We start from the raw sequence: 16,932 nt of genomic DNA, 5'->3' as shown, positions 1-16,932 counted from the left end.
GAGATAAAAGAGAGGGGAAAAAAATTGTTACAGATGGATAGGGACTGCTCCTGTTGAGTACGGATTCAGGGGGAATTGGCCACCATCCGTAAACAGCTGGAAGCTGTGATGGCCATAGTCAACAGGCTTCAGGCTGTTGCCCTGGGCCGCAGTGACATTGGGACACCCAAGGCGAGTGCTTTGACACCTCTGGAACCTGTAGCATCGCCTGGGATCTCTGATGCCTCTGCGCCCTCAGATTTGGACATCCCTGTCAGTTGTCACTTGCCTGATGGTGACTGGCAAACCGTGGTGGGGTCGCAAATCCCTGGGCGGAAGGTGAAAGTTGGTGCTGGCCACAAGGCTGTACCCTTACGCCTCCGTAACAGGTTTGAGGTACTGCCCACTGCTGAAAGTACTTCTCAGCCAGCAAGGGTGGCCTCACCTGTTGCAGCAGTGGCCGGTCTTCCTGAGAGGTCCGGACAAGCGCAGAGGGTGGGATTGCTTGTCATTGGGATCTCCAATGTTAGGCAGGTGATGGAGCCCCTTAGGGATATGGCAGCTAAAGATGGGAAGAAAGCCAATATGCACTCCGTGTGCATACTGGGGGGAGTCATCCAAGATGTGGAAAGGGTCCTTCCAGATGCCATGAAGGGTACAGGGTGCAGCCAACTGCAGGTGGTGGCTCATGTTGGCACTAATGATGTGTGTCACTATGGATTCGAAGAGATTCTCTCTGGTTTCCAGTGGCTATCTGACTTGGTGAAGACTGCCAGTCTTGCTAGCAAGATGAAGGCAGAGCTCACCATCTACAGCATTGTCGATATGACCGATTGCGGACCTTTGGTACAGAGCCGAGTGGAGGGTCTGAATCAGAGGCTCAGATGGTTCTGCGACCATGTAGGCTGCAGATTCCTCGACTTCAGGTTCTGCTAAATAGGTCATGTGTCCACTACACACAGGAGGCAGCTACATGGGTAGCAGGGGCTGTGTGACATGGACTGGGCGGTTATTTAGGGCAGACACTCTTGGGAAAGATCAAAAAGGTCTCCAGTCTCAAAGGGTACTGGGCAAAGAAACGACGAGAATCGACCAAGCAACAGTTGGTATTGTAGTTATAAATTGTCGTAGTTGTGTTGGAAAAGTACCAGAGCTTAAAGCACTGATAGAAATCATTGAAGCTGAAATCGTTATAGGAACAGAAAGCTGGCTAAAGCCAGAAATAAATTCTGCCAAAATTTTTACGGAGGCGTGAACCGTGTTCAGAAAGGAGAGATTAAATAGAGTAGATGGTGGTGTGTTTGTGTCTGTTGCTAGTAGTTTATCTTGTAGTGAAGTTGAAATAGATAGTTCCTGTGAATTACTATGGGTAGAGGTTATACTCAACAGCTGTTCCAAAATGATTGGCTCCTTTTACCGAACCCCCGACTCAGATGATATAATAGCTGAACAGTTCAAAGAAAACTTGAATCTCATTACAAATAAGTACCCCTCTAATACAGTTATAATTGATGGAGACTTCAATCTACCCTCGATTTGTTGGTGAAAATACATGTTCAAAGCTGGTGGAAGACAGAAAACATCTTCCAAAATTGTACTAAATGCTTTCACTGAGAATTACTTTGAACAATTAGTTCATGAGCCCACACGAATTTTAAATGGTTGTGAAAACACACTTGACCTCTTAGCAACAAATAATCTTGATCTAATAGAGAGCATCATGATGGATACAGGGATTAGTGAAGACAGGGTCACTGTAGTGAGGCTTAAAACCATATCAACCAAACCCACTAAAAATAAATGCAAAATATATCTATTTAAAACAGCAGATAAAAATTCACTTGATGCCTTCCTAAGAGAGTCTCCATCCCTTCCAAGCTAATTATGTAAGTGTAGACCAGATATGACTCAAATTCAAAGATACAGTATTGATAGCAATAGATAGATTCATACAGCATAAGTTATTAAGAGATGGGACTGATCCACCATGGTACACAAAACACATCAGAACACTTTTGCAGAAGCAATGAAAAAATCATGCCAAACTCATAAGAATGTAAAATCCCCAAGACTGGCTAAGTTTCACGGAAGCTCGAAAGTTAATGCGGATGTCAATACGAGATGTTTTTAATAGTTTCCACAATGAAATATTGTCTCGAAAGATGGTGGAAAACCCTAAGAGATTCTGGTTGTATGTAAAGTACACCAGTGGCAAAAAACAGTCAATACCATCACTGTGCAATAGCAATGGAAATGTTACTGATGATGGTGTCACTAAACCCAAGTTACTAAATACAGTTTTCCGTAATTCCTTCACAAAAGAAGATGAAGTAAATATTCCAGAATTCAAAACCAGAACCGCTGTTAGCATGAGTGACATAAAAGTAGATATCTTAGGTGTTGCAAAATAACTCAAATCACTTAAGAAAGGCAAGTCTTCTGGTCCAGATGGTATACCAATCAGGTTCCTTTCAGAGTATGCAGACACAATAGCTCCTTTCTTAGCAATCATATACAACCGCTCACTTGATGAAAGGTCTGTTCCTAAAGACTGGAAAGTAACACAGGTCACACCAATATTCAAGAAAGGAAATTAGAGTAACCCATTGAATTACAGACACATATCACTGACCTCAATTTGCAGTAGGATTTTGGAGCATATACTGTACTCGAACATTATAAATCACCTTGAAGAAAATGAATTATTGATACATAACCAACATGGATTCAGAAAATATCATTCTTGTGCAACACAGCTAGCTCTTTATTCCCATGAAGTAATGAGTGCTGTTAACAAGGGATCTCCGATAGATTCTATATTCCTAAATTTCCAGAAGACTTTTGATACCGTTCCTCACAGGCAACTATTAATCAAATTACATGCATATGGAGTATCATCTCAGTTGTGTGACTAGATTCATGATTTCCTCTCAGAGAGGTCACAGTTCATAGTGATACATGGTAAATCATCAAGCAGAACAGAAGTGATATCTGGCATTCCGCAAGGTAGTGTCATAGGCCCTCTGCTGTTCCTGATTTACATAAATGATCTAGGTGATAATTTGAGCAGCCCCCTTAAATTGTTTGCAGATGACGCTGTAATTTACCTTCTAGTAAAATCATCAGATGATCAATTCCAATTACAAAATGATCTAGAGAGAATTTCAGTATGGCGTGAAAAGTGGCAATTGGCACTAAACAAAGAAAAATGTGAGGTCATCCACATGGGTACTAAAAGAAATCCAATAAATTTTGGGTACATGATAAATCACACAAATCTAAGGGCTGCCAATTTGACTAACTGTCTAGGAACTACAATTATGAGCAACTTAAATTGGAAAGACCACATAGATAATATAGTGGGGAAGGCGAAACAAAGACTGCGCTTTGTTGGCAGAACACTTAGAAGATGCGACAAACCAAAAGAGACAGCCTACATTACACTTGTCCATCCTCTGCTGGAATATTGCTGTGCGGTATGGGATCCTTACCAGGTAGGATTGATGGAGGACATCAAGAAAGTGCAAAGAAGGGCAGCTTGTTTTGTGTTATCACGCAATAGGGGTGAGAGTGTCACTGATATGGTACACGAGTTGGGGGTGGCAGTCACTGAAACAAAGGCAGTTTTCTTTGTGGTGAGATCTATTTATGAAATTTCTATCACCAGCTTTCTCTTCTGAATGCGAAAATATTTTGTAGACACCCACCTATGTAGGGAGCAATGATCATCATAATAAAATAAGAGATATCAGAGCTTGAATGGAAAGATTTAGGTGTTCCTTTTCCCATGCACCATTCGAGAGTGGAATGGTAGAGAAGTACTATGAAAATGGTTCGATGAACTCTCTGTCAGGCACTTAAGTGTGAATTGCAGAGTAACCATGTATATGTAGATGAATCCTGTAGGTTGATCACCCAGTCTGCACATGATTGATTAGGGCGCTTTTTTCAATTGCCAAAATTCTAACCAGGCTAAAATTGTATGTCTCTTTATTGAAAAAAATGTGCTTGCAGCACAGAGAACATTCTAAGCAACTAATGTTCTGACATATTAGCATTAATTTTTGTCTTAGGAGATACAATTTGGGATTTCCTGACAAAAACATGATCCCTAGTCTTTCCATACTAGAAATTTGACAAGCCAAAAAATATAACTACAGTCATCAATGGGATGCATCCCACTCTTCATTAAATAATACACACACTCAAACAATGCAGTTTACTTGCAGCAAATCACACACTTGTGCACACACTCTTCACCTGGCTCAACACACAGAACAAGCTGGGTTCCACACAGGTTTTAGTGCAATTGGTCATTTCCTCACTCTACACAAAATTATTGGAGGAACAAATGAGTACCATATCCTTTTCTGGCATGCCTTTATAGATTTTGAAAAGGGATTCACTTTGATTAGTCACCCAGCTGTGTTTGAGGCTCTGACAGAGAAAGGAAGGGAATCTGGCTACATTCATGTCTTATTTAACATATGCAAAATCTCCATAGTGTTTGTGAATGTTATTGAAAAACCATTGAATTTCCTGTTGAAAATGGTGTAATACAATGTTTGAATTGAATTGGAAAACAAAGAGAATCCAGGTTCTGGGAAATAGGTTAAATAACCCGAGGTTTGCTGATGCTATTGTTCTATTTGCAAATAATATAGAAGAATTTCAAATACTGGTCAGCAAACTTGTGCTACTATGCTATTAAGTTGGTCTAAAAATGAACTATGATAAAATCAAGATCATGATGAATGCGTGGCATTGGAGGCAAATATATTTGTTGGATGTACAGAAGTACAAAGGTCATAGAATATGTCTATCTGGGTCAGTTTGTACATATGAAAGGACACCTAAAAGCAGAAATATTTCAATGTATTAAATTAGGCTGTCAATCTTATGGAATATACTCTTCAATTTTGAAGTCTAAGATGTTTGCTGAGCTGAAGAAAACAGTTTTATCCCAATGTATATTGCCAGTATTGACTTATGGCTGTGAGACATTGATATTAAATGAATTAATTGTCAGAAAACTAATAGTGACCCAAAGAGGAATGGAAAGATCAGTGTTTGGCTATATAAAGATAGAAAGAAAGCAGCTGATGTCAGACAAACAACAAATATCAGTGACATAATGGAAAGAGTGAATATTTTGAAATGGAAGTGAGCTTGTCATGACACTTGAAGAAAAGATGGTAGGTAGTCAGACAAGTACTAGATTGGAGCCCAATTTACCAAAAAAGGTCAAGGGGGAGACCATCATACATATGTGACAGAGACTTAAAGAAGACAGCTGGATGGAACTGACAACAAGAAGATCTAGATCATCAGGAATGAAAGAACCTGATGAGATTCTATGTTGCCACTAACTCAAAGAGACTACACCACCAAGTGATGGGATTGGCTGATTATGACAATGATGATGATTATATATACAGGGTGCTACTAGGAACAGTGCAAGCTATCTTAACACTTTGAGTGCCAGTTACTCACATAAATCTGTATACCCTAATCCAAGTTATTTCTCCAACTCATTCATCCAGTACCAGGAATTTTTACTATAGTTTGACTTTCTGGTACAAACTCAAGAAACAATGTGAAGCTACTTTTCTTAATTTGAAATGAAGCTTGTTGACTGGTTTTTAAATAAATATCCTTTTGTTAAACCTCTTATCACTGCAGGGCATGAGAAAGATTGCCTTTTTCAGGTGCAATGAAAATTTATTTTAGCATCTTGTTTAAAATTTATGAGTAAAACATATGAGTTTAAGCCTCTATATGCAATAAATATGAATATTACAAAAATGGTTCAGTATTTCAAATAGTTTTTTTTTATGGTGGAGCTGAAACATAGTCGCAAACATAACCACACTTTGCATGCACCACACTGAAACAATGTATCCTTTCTTTTGGCTACTCCTTCTCTCTTGCCTCTTTCTGAGCACTGTCTACATGTTTTTTGTGATTTTTTCTGTCCTGGTTGTATTGGTACTATCTCCAGGAAATGATTCTTAGCCAGCTATGAAATCTCAGCATCGCTTTTGGGAAGTAGAGTATGAGCACTGCATGCTTTCGATGTTCTTTGCAAACAGAAATAATGGGTTGTCTAGTAATAATTTTCTTGTTTGTAAAAGAAATCTGCCAGACTGCTGGCACCCTTGAAGTTAATTTCAGTTTGTATATTCCCATTATCACCAAGTGGTGATTTGCATATAATCCCTGTCATCCCAGTCATCATTTTCCTCAACTGTCCTGTGTCTTGCCCATTTTTCTATCTGCCATTTTCTGTTTGCAAGACCCAGTAGCAGCTGGCATCAGATTTTCTCAATGCTAAAATAATAATGAATTATGCATGAACATTTGTACCCATATAACATAACAGTAAAGAAGTACCAACAAAAACTTTTGTATTATATTACTTTATCAGATACATTATGCTAACGAAATATCTATGCTGCACAATAAACTACAGAAACTTTCTTGTGTGAATCATATAATTGTGAAGTCAGAGCTTCATGTGTGTAATCAGTGACAAAATTATCACTAAGATAATCTTCAGATTCTTTGAAGATGTGAAAAATCTCTGCACCACTGGGTAAGCTATTGTTAGGCATATTGCTTTGAATATACAGTGTGCTAACAGTTGTGTCTTGCACTCGGCTGAATAGTTTAACTGTTTAAATTACCATGCTGCACTATAGTGAAAAAAACTGGCAGAAAAGTGTAAAGTATTTATCTGTTGTATGACAAATATTACTCAAAAGAGCTAACAAATAAATTAAGAGTGCTGCCCTTTTTGATTGGGGAGTTCTGCCCATATTTTACAGGCATAGGAAGCCTCACTGAGATGTTGTGCCCATATTATTATGGGCATGCCATTCTTTCCAACATTGAAAACAATTGAATATTATTGGCATTACACTCAGAATGTTAAATATATATTCCCAAGTAAAATCCAGTACAGGCCATATCAGAGTTCCATATATGTACAAATAGAGTCCACCAGAATAATACCATATCCTGCGCAAAAATACTTGCTGTGCACACTCCACTGCTCACGTCATAACTGTTTAGGTCAGTCCTGTGCTGGCTTATATGTCAGAGTCTGGTGTGATTCTATTGGATGGCATGTCTGAGCACCAGCCTCGTCTGAATAGTGCCCCACTGTGGACAGTAGTAATGCTGCGTTAGCCACTCAGTTTCCACAGTAACATCAATGATGCCATTTCTGATAGAGTACTTAAAGGACTTCAGGCAGAGTTATCACTCTTGATGGTTTTTGATAATAAAAGGTTGTGGCAGGATGTCACTATTTAAACTTATTAAGACCTTATCTAGATCTTTCTCACCTCATCTGTGGTTGAAAAAACTTCTAAATATGTACTAACAAGATTTTAACTCAGTTACTTTCACTTCACTCTTTCTATGCCTCAAGTACACAGTACCTTAATGATGCTAGATATGTTAATATAACTGTGAACTCTGTGACAATGGTAGTAATTGTTAAAGATATTTCCATATCCTGAATAATTAATCAATGTTTTACTGTAGTTTAAACACTCATTTGTTAGCTAAACTTTGCTAAAAACATAGGTAGCATACATGTGAAACATCAAGGAATCTCCAGGAATTGACTGCAGTGTGGAAATTGCAACCATACTCATTTTAAACTTTGTAGTATACTGGAAACAGCACACCACCAAGAAAAAAGTTTTATTTTATTTATTTATTCATAGACAATCGACAGATAATATATATTTTATGTATAAGAGTCAAGGAATATTTCAGAAACTATAGTGAAATATTGCTAGTGTATAAATCCTCTAAGATTTTATCTTGTTTATTGCTAGAATGCTTGAAACAAAACACAGAAAATAAATTATCGAAATGGCTTTCACAGAAATAGATCCACTACTGAGAATGTATTTGTAATCAGAACAATAAATGAAAAAATATGGGAATGTAAACAAAAAATACAATGTTTGAAAATTCATTGATATGAAAGCTTATGTCTCTGTTCAAAGGCAAAGCCTGTAGATGTAATGACAGAGTTGTTGTTTCCAATTAAATTTATAAGTCTTTGTAAAATGTGCATGGATAATAATGTAAGCAGTGTCGAGCTAAATGGAATGAAACCTGACCATTTTAAAAGTAAAACTGGTTTAAGGGAGAGGCTCTACCCCTCTCCCCCCCCCCCCACCCCCACCCCCACCCCCCACTTTAATGTAGCATGAAGGAACTTGTGAGGAAACTCAAACTAGTATCTGCTGGGGCCATCCTAAGAACTAACTTAAGGCTTTAATGTCTGCAGGTGGCGCAGTGATTTGACAGTTATTTATGATGCTCAAACTTAGCCTAAAATGAAATGATAAGAAAACAAAATAAATGAATGTTCAAATATGTAGAGATGAACAAGACAACAGTCACATCTAATAAATGGTAAACATAAATTTGGATGCTTTTAACAGTTCAAATTTCTGGGAGCAGTGATAGATGAACAAAATCAGAGAGAAGTACACATGAAAATTAGAGTGCAAAATGATAATAGAACCTACTACTCCATACAGAAAACTCTAGGCTGTAAACCACTAACAAGGAAAACTAAAATGAAACTATATAATACAATCATCAGATGAGTCCTACCATATTGAGCAGAAACATGGAGTTTAACTAAAACTGAAAAACACCAGATACAAATATTTTGAAACAAAGTTTGTAGGAAAATTTTTGGTCCAAGGGTGCCCTTATGATAGTGTGTAGAGCATCCTAGACCTAGAAGGATATAATTTTTTAATGTTTTGGAGCATGAATGGTGAATTGTAAGTAGGCATAAAAAAGCTTCAGTTCTGACCCAGTTAAAATCTGTGGAATACCAGCCTTTAAATAATTTTCTTGAAAAACATAAATCTCCTGATAACACTATGTTTCTTCCTTTCTCTGAGAGCTAAGGGTAGGGGGAGGGGGAGCGTGCAACACCTTCCTCTCTTGCCCATGAGTATGGGCACCTTTCCTTTGGTCTATTGATCATAATGAACCACAAAGCTGTAAGAAAGACACAACAGAAATCCACATGCTGTCATAATGGTAACAATAATGAACATGGTAAATTAGAATGACTCATCAATCCAACTGATGAGAATGAAGTGGTTTTGGGAATATTCATGGAGAGGTAATTTGGTAAGAGACCAATGGGGAGACCCCAGAGTGTATGGGTGAAGGAAATTAAAACAATATGGAACCTGAAGGAGTTAAATAACTGGCAGGAAGTAGCACAAGATTGGAGCATTTGAAGGCAACATGTGAGCTCATCACAAGAGCTTAGAATCCTTTAGTAGGAAAGGGAAACTCACTTGAGAAACTGTCATTTTCCATCAGTACACTGTTTTGTCCTCCTATTGTGCCTGACAGCTTCCCCTTCAAACCTTGTCTCCCCTTGACTGAACAACAATTTGTTACCTCTCAACCTGCAGTCTGACCAACCTGTTCCTCTTTTCTTTTCCCGGTGCTGCTACTGAGTCTACACAGCTATGGGAAAGTTGCAGCCTTTCAAAATTTTTGTGTATTTTTTTTCCATGCTAAAATTTCCATTAACAGTAATCTGTGTTATAGGTGTTTAAAAGTGGCTTAAGTTGCTAGAACTTAAAAAGGCTCCAGAATGTGATGGAATCCCTGCAGGATACAGCAATTTATTTGTGGTGCAGAGTCGTCTGCAGGCACTGAAACAATACTTGTATATGTTGTGTGTCAAAACAATGCAATGTAACCATTGCTGTTTGTAATATATATAAATTTGAAGAGGCAACAAGAAAAATGATGGATGTCACATTTTTGTTGAAAATGAGTTAGGAGTGGCATTGTATAGCTGAGGATATGTAGAATGCATATAGAGTGTTACACTCTAAGATACTGCTAGTCATTCTGTAGTAATGGTCTGAAAATTATCTATGAACAGAAACAATGCTAGATAACAATTGTGGCATAGGAAAAAACGATGACTGTCATTCTTGCTTTTTTCCAAATCTGTTTCTTTTATTGTGTATTCCCTGCAAACTCTGTTGGCAACCCTGCTTTTATTGTTCTCAGACTTTTGTTTTCACTATTATTGTTCTGTGGATGTTATTTATTTGCAAGACGATAATATAGAAAGTGTGGAAGATGATGTAGATGACATTCAAAATGTATCTAGCACAGAGAAGACTTCTAAGAAGAGAAAAAGCTATGGCAGAATGTTTGAGGTAATGGAGACACTGCTTTTATCATCTCATGAGCCTGGTGCAGATTATAAGTGTAAAAGATTAAAATATTTTGAAACTGTCTCTGCTTCACAGATTTCACAAATTCTTACAGATTTTAATCAAATAAAGTTAAGATGATCAGAATTCCTGCTTATTTGGACTGATTTCTATAAACCCAATAAAACAATGTAGGCCTAGACAAGAATGGGACTATGCAATGTTCCATGACAATTTGTATTCTTATAATGTTTGTGTCTCAGATGGTCAAAACATGACTGAGATATCTGTCTGTATTAATGCCTTTATTGCTATTCGGGGTATCACATTGTGCAGAGTACAGACTTGGCAAATATCAGGAAAGACTCTAGGTGCAACACCTAAAGATATGCTTGGGAAATATGATCATTTACATAATAGGAAAGGTCCTGAGGTGTTTGAAGCAATTAAGCAGCACATTGAATCTTTCAGATGTAGGTCAAGCCATTTCAACAGTAAGGAGCTGTGCCTCCCCACAGAGTTTAATGTTAGGAAATTGCATAACATGTACAAAGAAAAAGGGTTCTGTATTATATCTTATCAGTATTACAGAAATGTATTTAATCCATGGTTCAATATAAAATTTGGTTTTCGTAGATGTAATACCTGCACTACTTGTGACAAATTTCAAACAGAAATGCAAGTCATTACCCAGAGACTGAAGAGCACTACAAATGAAGAAACATGAATGAAACTTCAAAGAGAGCAAATGTAGTTAAAGACAGAAAATGATGTACACAATACAAAAGCAGAAACATTCCACAGAAGAAAGAAAGCTGGAAAAATTAAGAATATTAAATAGAAAGATTGTGTTGGTATTGTCATAGATTTTCAGAAAAATCTCATTATACCAAACATTTCCACCATTGATGTGTTTTATAGGTGCCAATTATCTCTCGTTTTGTTTAGCATTCATGTTCTGTCTCATAATAACTCAGTTTTCCACTGTTATGATGAGACCATTGGACTGAATGGATCCATCAAAGTTGCATCTACGTTGCACCACTTTATATTCACAAAGTTGGCACCAAATGTTAGGCATCTGGACATGTTGTGTGGCACATGCAGCAGGCAGAATAATAACTGTACTATTATCAGAGTCTTGCATTATGTTGTCCACACTACAAGAAGACTGAACTCAGTTTCAGTCATATTTCCTGTTAGAGGTCACTCTTATACAGAGAGTGACTATAATATGGTCTTTAGTACCAGTAAGCCATGTGCTGAAATTCCTGACCATTTATTGAGCCATATTTCTGCAGCCTGAATAAATCTTTCTCCTTTTGATGCAATTCAGCCAATGAAGGAGCTTTTCCTGCAACAAGAGATGGGTCATGTTGTTCAGTTCTGAAGATCCTACAATGGTGCACAGGAGGGTTCATCAATAAAGCAACCTCTTTGTGGCCCAGGTCCACTCGAAGCTGATGATAAAGTTAGTGAGCTAAATTCTGGAGACTTCTTCCTTCCACAAAAACTGAAAATTTCTAAAGTCATTCCCCTGTTGAAAAAGGGTGATAAACTTAAAATAGAAAACTACAGACCTGTCTCACTCCTCCCAACTTTCTCTAAAGTTTTAGAGATACTAATGAAATATAGAGTCACACATTATCTTAATATTCACAACCTGATAAACAGTAATCAGCATGGATTTCAAGCTGGGAGAAGTACCGAAACAGCTGTACTGGAATACACAAAAGAAATAATCACTAAATTGGAAGAGGGAAATAGTGTAGTTGGGATAAATCTAGATTTGTCAAAAGCCTTTGACACTATTGACCACAGCATACTTTTGAAAAAGCTTGAAGCTATAGATATCAGAGGACCGGTAAAAAAGTGGTTTGAGTCTTATCTGGAAAAGAGGATGCAGGTGGTTGAAATTACAGCACCAAATATTAATCAAAAAATTAAACTAAGATCAGATCCAAGGGAGGTCACAGTAGGAGTACCCCAAGGAAGTGTATTAGGCCCCTTGCTGTTCCTCATTTCCATTAATGATATTCAGGTGTCAGAGAGAAAAGCTAGAATCATGTTATTTGCTGATGATACTACTTTAATAGTTAGTGATATGAAGCACTCATTGCACAGTACTGTGGACCAGGTCCTACAAGATATACAAAAATGGTTTAGTGCTAACAAGCTAACACTGAATGCAAAAAAAAAAAAAAAAAAAAAAAAAAACTAATTATGTGCAATATGGAAAAATAAGTGAACAGGATGACCTAAATCCCACCATGGAGGGCAAACAACTTGAAAGAGTACAGTGTGCAAAATTCCTGGGTATGCACATTGATGAGAAGATTAATTGGAAGGACCATGTGGTGAACGTAGCACTAAAACTAAATTCAGCATGTTTTGTGCTTAGAATAATTTCAAGAGTTTGTAGTAATGACTGTACCAGATTAGTATATTTTGGCTATTTTCAGTCCATTGCATCCTATGGGATAGTATTCTGGGGAAAAACAAATTGTCGTCTAAATGAGATTTTCAAATTACAAAAACGTGCTATTCGGATAATGACCCACAGCCCACCTCAAACACATTGTAGGCCCCTTTTTAAAGCATTGAAAATTTTAACAATTCCATCATTATACATTCTGAAATGTCTGTTGGTGATCAAAAGAAATCAGGAGAAAATGAAAACCAATACAGACTTCCATAATTACGATACACGGCAATGTAAAGATCTCCACATACAAGCTGTAGCAAGGACCCGAAGCCAGAAACAAGTATGTAATCAGGGCATCAAACTTTTTAATGCACTACCAAAACATAACAAAGAGCTGGAAAATGAGGATAAATTGAAAACTGTTCTAAAGAACCACATGCTTGACAAATGCTATTACAGCATAAGTGAATATCTCTGCGCAACTGTATAAAATATATGTTTAAGTAAATGTGACAAATGAAATTACATCAGTGCATAATAAATTATGTTATAAAAACACTTATTAGTTGTATATTGTATTAAACATAAGATAGATTAATATGAATTCAGCACAGATACAAATTTTGTAAAGATATTGTATAGTTGTTAAAATGTACCCTGACAAATCCTATATCACAAATGTGATCATTGGGATGATAATAAATAAATAAATAAAACCACAGCTAAATGAAATACAAGCATATGCCATCAGTCAAAAAGTTTGAGAATTATTTTATTCCTGCGAATTAGGTGATGTCAGTACAGTAACTGTGGTGGGTGGCAGATTGAACTAACAACAGCTGCACGTTCAACCAGTCAGCTGTGAGCTGACAATGTTAACTAGTGGACATGCAGCCATAGAGTGTCAATGTTGTTGTGTTACAAATCACAATGGAATTCCATCTCTAAACTGATTGTTCAAGATATTGTCCAGAATGTTATGAAGAAGAGGAAAGTATATGCAAAGTTTGTCTCTCACACACTGACTCCTGAAGGAAAATAATGATGCATGGATGCCTTCTGTGACTTGATTGAAATGGAAAAGACATCATGGGTGATGAGACTTGGTGTATCAAAATGAATGTACAATAAAATGACAAAGTGTGGAAATTCACATGAAAGGTCAATGCTTTGAGGACTTATCCAAAATTCAAGCCATCATGACTCACAACTTTAACAGTGTCCCAAAGAAGGACACTTATGACAGTTTCTCGTTGTTGAATGAATGTTCTAATCAGTGAACTCAAGTGGGGGACAGGTGGGAGGAGGAGACTATGTAAAACATCTGACTCATTGGAATCATCAGTTAACTTTTATTTATTTTTTATTAATCCAGTCTTGAAACTATTTGGACTAACAGGGTACATCTCAAAGCCTCTGAAATTATTGACCATTTCATGGGGACATCAGTGTGGAATTGCTGGAGAAGTCAAAGCCTTATTGAGCCACAAGAGTCATAAAAATACTTGGGAGTACAGAATGTGAGGTTAAGTCTTTGGAATCCTATCATTTTCAAGCCACAGCAATTGAGTTAAAATTCTACTGCTAATATTTTAACTCAATTTATGCAGCTTGAATACTGAGAGGCTTAAATCAATGCTCATACATAGAGATATGACGTGCAAGAATTATCTAGGTTCATTTGTAAATAAAGCAAAGCCAGCTTCAATTCTTTGACAGGATACCAGGAAACTGCAGTTTTGTACACAAGAGATATACCCTAGATAACACTTTCATTATTGTTTTTTTACTCCTCCATTAACTGTACAGGGTATGTACCCCATGAAGGTAAATACTAGACATCTATCTGTATCTTCATGAACTTAATAAAGTTCTGAATGGAAGTTTCCTTTTAAACAGTTTAATGTTTGAGTGAGCATATTATTCAGAAAATACTTGTGAACTTTCCAGAATGAATTTTCACTATGCAGTGGATTGTGTGTTGATCTGAAACCTTCTGGCAGATTAAAGCTTTGTGCCAGACTAAAAATCAAATGTGGAATCTTTGCCATTCAGATGCCATTACTCCACAGACTGAGCTATTCAAGCACTAATTGTGACTTGCCATCACAGCTTTATATCCACCATTACTTTCTCTCCAACTTTCCAAACTTCTCAGAAGTAGAGCACTTGCCAGTAAAATGCAAAGGTCCCTTGTTCAAGTTCCAACCCAATACACAGTTTTAATCCACAAGAAACTTTCATATATGAATTTCTTTGTTGTTCATTTGTTTCACATTTTCTCATCATGTTACTCCACTCCTGATGCTAGTGTCTTTCTCTCTTTACAGTTCCTGGTGTGCTACAAAATGTTTCTAATGAACTTAGATCAAGTCCATTGGACACACATGATCCAACAAGACAGGCACTTATATCTGTGCCTACCCATATATTTGATTCAGCAAATGGTAATATAGTGTACTTTGCAATTTTTGTGGCACTATACTCTTCAGATCAGAATTCAACAAGTGGATATCTAGAAACACCAATACAACTGTCAAACTGTAACATAACATGGCCTGATAATAGCTACTGGGGTGATGTTACTGTAAATGGAATACCATCCAGTGAATACCAAGCTACACCTGACTGCTGGTATCCACCTACTGCAGGTACTATTTTATGTATTTATGTACTTTTTATCAGATATTGTTCATGGTTTATAAATAGTAATTTGCAGAAAAGTGGGATTCCCTAGTTGATCTACCTGCACCAACAAATACTTCATTTTGATGAAATTTTGGGTCCTTATTATGATTGTGTTTAGTAATTCAAATTGTGACAGCTATACATCATACATAAAATATTGAAATAGCATTCAGTAGTGTAGTTCACATCTGCCAGGATGTAAATAATGGTTGAATCATTCGAACTTTACATGCAACTCTCATTAACTCACAGCTAAAAGTTTATGCAGGTATAGAACATGTCAAAAATACTAAATACATACTACATGTTTTACACAGTTGATATTATATACTTTGATTTAGTGTTAATTACTCAGACCACAAGTTCAGCAGTTCTTATCAGTGTTCAAAAAATTGGAACACATTACATTTACGTATTAATACAGTAATTATAATAAACATATAAGTCTACACATAAAAAAGCACATAAAGTTTTTTCTGGGACAATTCTCAAAAGAAAAGAGTTTATAGTGTTTATTTACTCTGATGTTTACCTGAGATGTTTAAGAGTAAAATTTTACACAGATTTCACATGATGTAATGTCATACATAATATAAATAATACAAGAAAGTTTTGCCTAACATGCATATCTGAAAATGTGTGTGGGTCTTAGTTCCAAGTAAGCTGAAAATGAAACATAAAAAAGTTTCACAGTAAAATTAAAACAATACAATATCCGAAATAAAGGCAGAGTATACAAAATTTCAAATCTTCACACATCTGCAAAATCAAATTCTGCTGCTTGGTCGCATTCAATATTACATGCTCCATCCCATGCACAGCAGTGCCCTTGGATGCTCCTTGGCATGCTGTTCATGATATGGTCGAGATGTCATTGCTCGAGTCTGCTGCACTCTTCTGTGGCAGCCCTCTTGATGACATCAAATGTGTGATGCTGGTTTCTATGATAATACACTGTAGTTTCAACTGGTTCCAAGCATGTTCAGTCGAGTTCATGTCAGCAGATGCCTAAGGTGATCCCATTTGGTTTATTTCTACCTACTGAGAAAGACGCTTAGTATACTCATGCATTATCATCTTGGAAGACAAAACCATCACAAGAATGTTGATTGTGGGGCTGGACAATGAGCTGAAGGATCCTGATCCACTACTTCAGTGTCCAAATTACTCTTGAAACCACTGAGAAACATCCAACATCTGTACTCATTTTTTTGTTGTTGTTATGATCCATCAAGTCATCTCTTACTAATGGTGACTTAATGAATGATGTCCCTCCATTCACTCCTGGGTGTTATTTTGGTCCTCAGGTCTTCCAGAGTCATTCCATTGCTTCCTTTGATGTCCTCTATTCATCTCCTTCCTCATTTGGTGCTTGGCTTGCTCCAATTCTTGACCAACATAAATGATTTATTAAAAATTGTGCTCTTTAGAGATTAGAAAAGTGTACTGATAAGGACCCAAGCAAAGCTATGCAAGAGACAATGAGGACTGTGATAGGCTTACAACTGTTTCACAGCAAACTGCTTAAGCCTTAATCTTGCAAAGGCTCATATTATGAAATCCAGAAACAAATAAAAATGCTTTTAAATCCTAAAAGCAGATAGGTGC

At 36.9% G+C, this 16,932-nt stretch overlaps 1 protein-coding gene across 5 annotated transcripts in view; it reads left to right on the top strand.

Moving 5' to 3' along the window:
* Positions 1 to 16,932, top strand: part of LOC126198697 (phosphatidylinositol phosphatase PTPRQ-like) — a 485,978-nt gene that overhangs the window by 289,255 nt on the left and 179,791 nt on the right. For 4 of the 5 annotated variants that reach the window (XM_049935195.1, XM_049935193.1, XM_049935197.1 and 1 more), the window contains one exon: positions 14,967 to 15,287. The exons of the other annotated variant lie outside the window; for it this stretch is intronic. In XM_049935195.1, the coding sequence (XP_049791152.1) occupies positions 14,967 to 15,287 (321 nt within the window). The remainder of the gene's footprint in view (positions 1 to 14,966; positions 15,288 to 16,932) is intronic. 5 annotated transcript variants of the gene reach the window in all.

The sequence above is a fragment of the Schistocerca nitens genome, chromosome 8 (assembly GCF_023898315.1).
Source record: "Schistocerca nitens isolate TAMUIC-IGC-003100 chromosome 8, iqSchNite1.1, whole genome shotgun sequence".
Taxonomy (NCBI): Eukaryota; Metazoa; Arthropoda; class Insecta; order Orthoptera; family Acrididae; genus Schistocerca; species Schistocerca nitens.
The sequence above is the reverse complement of the archived record's forward strand: the minus strand, read 5'-3'. Positions and strand labels throughout refer to the sequence as shown.